This window comes from Apis dorsata, unplaced genomic scaffold (genome assembly GCF_000469605.1).
Source record: "Apis dorsata unplaced genomic scaffold, Apis dorsata 1.3 scaffold_113, whole genome shotgun sequence".
NCBI lineage: Eukaryota > Metazoa > Arthropoda > Insecta > Hymenoptera > Apidae > Apis > Apis dorsata.
In genome coordinates, this window is record NW_006263408.1 from 933,833 (window position 1) to 938,536 (window position 4,704).

The window sequence follows — 4,704 nt, forward strand, 5'->3', positions numbered from 1 at the left end:
ACGAATAAAATAATTATGTTTATATTTAATATAATTATTTTTACATCATACATTAAGATAGATATTAAATTTAGTATATTAAATGAATTATGTAAATAAAAGAACTAAGATTTGAAAATTTAATCTGAATATATATAATTTTGATTATTAAATTACAAGGAAAATAGATTGTACAAATTGTATGTAGAACACGTGTAAAATGTTATAAAAATAATTCTAATTATTGATATATTTTTTCTTTTTTTTTTTTAGTAATAATAATACATTTCTTTTTAAATATCATTCACAAAAAATAACAATTGATTTTTTTCATATTGATAACGAAAACACGCGTATTTTATATAATTTTTTTTAACAAAAGTGAAAAACAAATATAAACTAGACATAGTAAAAATCGATATAAAAAAGTTGTAATCGTTGCATGAACATAAATATGTAACAATTAAAAGTTTTATTATTTATAAGTATAAATCAAATAAATAACTATTTCATTAACCTATATCTCATGGTGAATGTCACAAGCTTGATCCATTCTAGAATATTGATCCATAGAATTTTTAATATCAATTTTTAAAATATAAACAATTATTATGGCCACTGTAATTGTAACTATCATAGAAAGTAATAGTAAATGCTTTAAAAATACAACTTCACTGTGCATCTTTGTATTACTTTCTTTCAAATGTGCTATCTGTAATTGATTAATTTATTTAATATAATTTATTAATATACATATATTTTATATTATTTTATATTATTATATATTTATATTTATTTATTATTATATATATTTATTTATATAATAATTACCTTACGAGAAAGTGTATCTATTTGACTATTTTCTGATATTCCAGATATAGAATTTAATTTTAATACTTCATTATTCATAATTCCACCATAACAACATTTTAATTTATGTTCTTCTGCTGGTTTTTCAGACTGAATAAGAAATAAATTTTATAGTTTAATCATCCATAAATGTTTATATAATTAACTTACATAAATATTTTTTTACCTTCCATAGAGCTGCTAACTCTTGAGCAGATGTATTCGGATCTTTTAATGGAAGGCACATAACTAAAAATTTATCAACATGTAAAAGAGCACGTACATTATGTTCTTGTTGTACAACAACTGAAATTGAGCGTTGTTCTTGAGGTAATAAAATTCCTGAACTTGGTCGTACTCTAAACTTTCCAGGTGATGTCGTTTTTACCTAAATAATATAATAATTAAAAATTTAGATTATGTCCTATATATATTTCTTAAATTTTCTTAAAATAAAAATACATCATACTTTATAAGATAAAGGTTTATCACTAGTCACATTTTTAAGTAAAATTGATCCACCAATTTCATTTCCTGATTTGTTAAAAATTACTGCATCTGGTTCAATAGATAATACTACAAAAGAATAGTGATTGTATTGTTAATGTAAGAATAAAAATAAAATTTTTTATTTTTATTTAAATAGTATTTGTAATAAAATATAAAATTTAATTTACATTGGTCTTCAGTTGATTGTTCTCCAAAACCACCTGGAGATTGTTCTGTTAATGGAGAACCTTCTGCAAAATGTACCTATAGTTATATGAAGACAAATTAATTTTTAAATGAATTTATAAGTTATTTGACATTTCTCAATAATTAAATACATACTTTTCTACTATCAAATTTACCATTCATAGTAGTATCTATATTATTTTGTGCTTCTGATACAAATTTGAAGAGATATTCATTATTACCACCCCAACATGTAAGTACATCATTAGGATCAACTAATTCATGTATGTTGCCTTTATGTACAAATTTAATTTTTGGAATTGCTTTAGGTGGTAACCATGATTTTATAATTTTAAATGCAGTATTTAATATCCATGGCATTTCAAAAATAATAATATAATTTAAAAAATTAGGATAGTAACTTTTGCAAAGGTTAATTAAATATTTGATAAATTCCATATCCATATTTAAAATACCAGTATCTGACATATCAAAAAAAAGTGATATTTGATTGCCATTAGTTAATCTAAAATAATACAAAAATTTTAGTTTTATTAATAATATTACTCTAAAAGTAATTTAATTTATTATAGATCATGTTACCTTTCTAATCTTTCAAACCAATATACAACAAGTTTTTGCAATTGATTAAACTCTTTACTTCCTTTAGTATGTAAACTACATTTAATAACAAACATTGTTTTACCATCTTTATCTTTACCATGAATAAAACACAATCCAATGTCTAAATAATCTTTTCTTACATTTTCTTCTGTAATCTCTGTATATTAGATAATAATTGATATAAAATTATTAAAAATTATATTTATCATTTTATATGTATTTTTTTATATACATATTTTTTTTAATATATATTAAAACAATTAAAAAATATAAGCATACACATGATTATATTTACCATTTGTACCAAATTTACTTCTCCAAATGCAAGTATCCCATAACATATTAAGGGATTCTTGTATATTGTTTTCATTGTGCTCTAAAAACCTTCTTAACCAATTGTTATTTTCTTTTACTCTAGCAATATCTGCAGGGTGAAACTCTAAAATTATATTTAATTATGAGAATAATTGAATCATGAACATTTCTGTGTATTACCCACTTGATTAATTAAATATGAGAGAAGAGAACAAAAACTTCATAAACTATTTATAAAAATTATCCTTATTTTTTAGTGGATGTATATTAAAAACATTGGCCTTGGAATACAACATTAAGTTTAAATTTTACTTTGTGAGTTAATCACATTTTTATAGAGTCATTAAAAAGGAAAAAATCAGTTTTATGAAATAAGAATAAGTATACACACTAGGATCTGGTGGTCCCTCGTCATCCAATTTTTTAAAAAATTTTTCACGAAGATGCGAGATTAATTCTGTTCGTACTTCCATCTTTGGTTAACCTGCTGACTATGACACTTTAACCGGCAGTGAATTACTAATACGATAGCCAGATGATAATTGTTTATCCGAACACCAGATATGCGCGCAGAGACACGCGCATGCTATTTGGACTTTATACTAAATTAATTGAAGTTTTTTAATTTTTTCATAACTATATAATAGGTTTTTTTTTTATATACTAATATATAGAAAGATTTAATGTATAGTTTGAATCCGGAAATGCCACGTAGTATGATAATTTATAAAATATGGTTTATGAATTATTTCCGTGCAAGATATTACGTACTCAGTTTACTGTCAATATATTTATTTAAGCTTGATTTCCACGTTTACTATATCCATGTTATATCTAATGTAACTAATGTAATCTGAATATACAATTTATATGTTGATGAAAATAAATAAGATTCATTTAAAAAATATTTAAATCACAAAATTTTAAAATGTTACATGTTAATATTCTTCAATAATTAAATTTAAAAAATCAACAATTAATTATCATAAAATTTATGTTTTTAATTTAAAATATTTTTCATTGTGACTATTTTAATTGATAATTAATTTAATTTATTTAAATTAATGTATTATTTATATATGTTTAGATTTATTTTTTTATAAAAAATTTTTTATTGTTATAAAAATAAATAATAAAAAATTATCAATATAAAATTATTTCTATTATGTTCTGTTACGGTCATATAATATTTTTGTCAATGTACACAATATTTTTGATTAGAATTTTAATAAATTCTAATTAAATCAATTAAAATTATAAATAATAGTTAAAGATACTAAACATTGTAAAATACATAGATTTATATTCTATTAAAGAGAAAAAATAATGAATTTTGTTAATTAATTAATATGATTTTTTATATGTAAAATATTTACTCTTATTTTTTAAAACTTATTATATTTTACACAGATATTTAATCATATCGATTTTAAATATTTTTCTTATAATTTAGATAATTAAAAAAAGAAGGGAATTGGTTTGGAAAACTAGGGAAATTTTAATCGATGTTATAAAATTCTATTAAATTACTATTTGTTGATTTCATTCTTCATAAATTCGCCATAAAATTAATTGCACTTAAATCCATAGTTGTCATGGTTGAATCTGTACTTAATATGCCTATACAATAATAAATTTTGTTTTGATAAAAAACAAGTTATAAATAGTAAGAATAAAAATTTGATGATACTTGACTTATATAAAACGATAGGAAGGGTGTATGCATAAACGAAGTAATGTTTTCCGATACACGTGCACACAAAGGCACACTGTATGCAATGTATAATATATTTATGTGGGCATTAAAATATGCAGCTAGTTTTATATCGTATGACAATATGTATATGTATATACAATATTTGACATGTCAAATAATTCACAAATAGTTTTGCTTTTTTTCTTTTACACATATATCTTTCTTGTCAACAAATAACAAAGGCGTGAAATATGAAAATTTTAATTTACATAAAACAAAATTCTCGAAATATACACGGTTGACTACTATTTTCTTTTTTTGAACAAGATCCTTGGTCAACCTATGTTAACATAGAATTGTACAAAACGATAGATATTTATCGGGATATAATTTTCATCGCGGTAGTAATCATGGTACTATCTAAACGCGTTCATTATTACATAAACGTGGATACTTGTGTGTGTGTGTATATATAACCAGTCTGTAACTACTGCTATCATTAAAAATCATATATATGCATGTATATATCCACACACATATTGCAACATGTATATATATATATATAT

General features: G+C 21.9%; 1 protein-coding gene and 1 long non-coding RNA gene across 3 annotated transcripts in view; both read right to left on the bottom strand.

The window, feature by feature from the left end:
* The window catches only part of LOC102678623 (motile sperm domain-containing protein 2-like), a 4,104-nt gene extending 883 nt beyond the window's left edge, over positions 1–3,221 (bottom strand). The window contains exons 1-9 of one of the 2 annotated variants that reach the window (XM_006612469.2): positions 2,834–3,221; positions 2,423–2,566; positions 2,107–2,284; positions 1,660–2,029; positions 1,506–1,581; positions 1,298–1,404; positions 1,016–1,216; positions 811–939; positions 111–691 (exon numbers count right to left, since the gene is read on the bottom strand). In XM_006612469.2, coding sequence (XP_006612532.1) covers positions 497–691; positions 811–939; positions 1,016–1,216; positions 1,298–1,404; positions 1,506–1,581; positions 1,660–2,029; positions 2,107–2,284; positions 2,423–2,566; positions 2,834–2,915 — 1,482 coding nt within the window. In that variant the 5' untranslated portion in view covers positions 2,916–3,221 and the 3' untranslated portion in view covers positions 111–496. Of the gene's footprint in view, positions 1–110; positions 692–810; positions 940–1,015; positions 1,217–1,297; positions 1,405–1,505; positions 1,582–1,659; positions 2,030–2,106; positions 2,285–2,422; positions 2,567–2,833 lie in introns of those variants that run through there. The other variant, XM_031508967.1, reaches the window with a different exon arrangement.
* The window catches only part of LOC116185172, a 12,994-nt gene extending 8,372 nt beyond the window's left edge, over positions 1–4,622 (bottom strand). The window contains exon 1 of the long non-coding RNA XR_004149959.1: positions 4,593–4,622. This is a non-coding gene — a long non-coding RNA (uncharacterized LOC116185172). The remainder of the gene's footprint in view (positions 1–4,592) is intronic.
* Between the last annotated feature and the right edge of the window lie 82 nt (positions 4,623–4,704).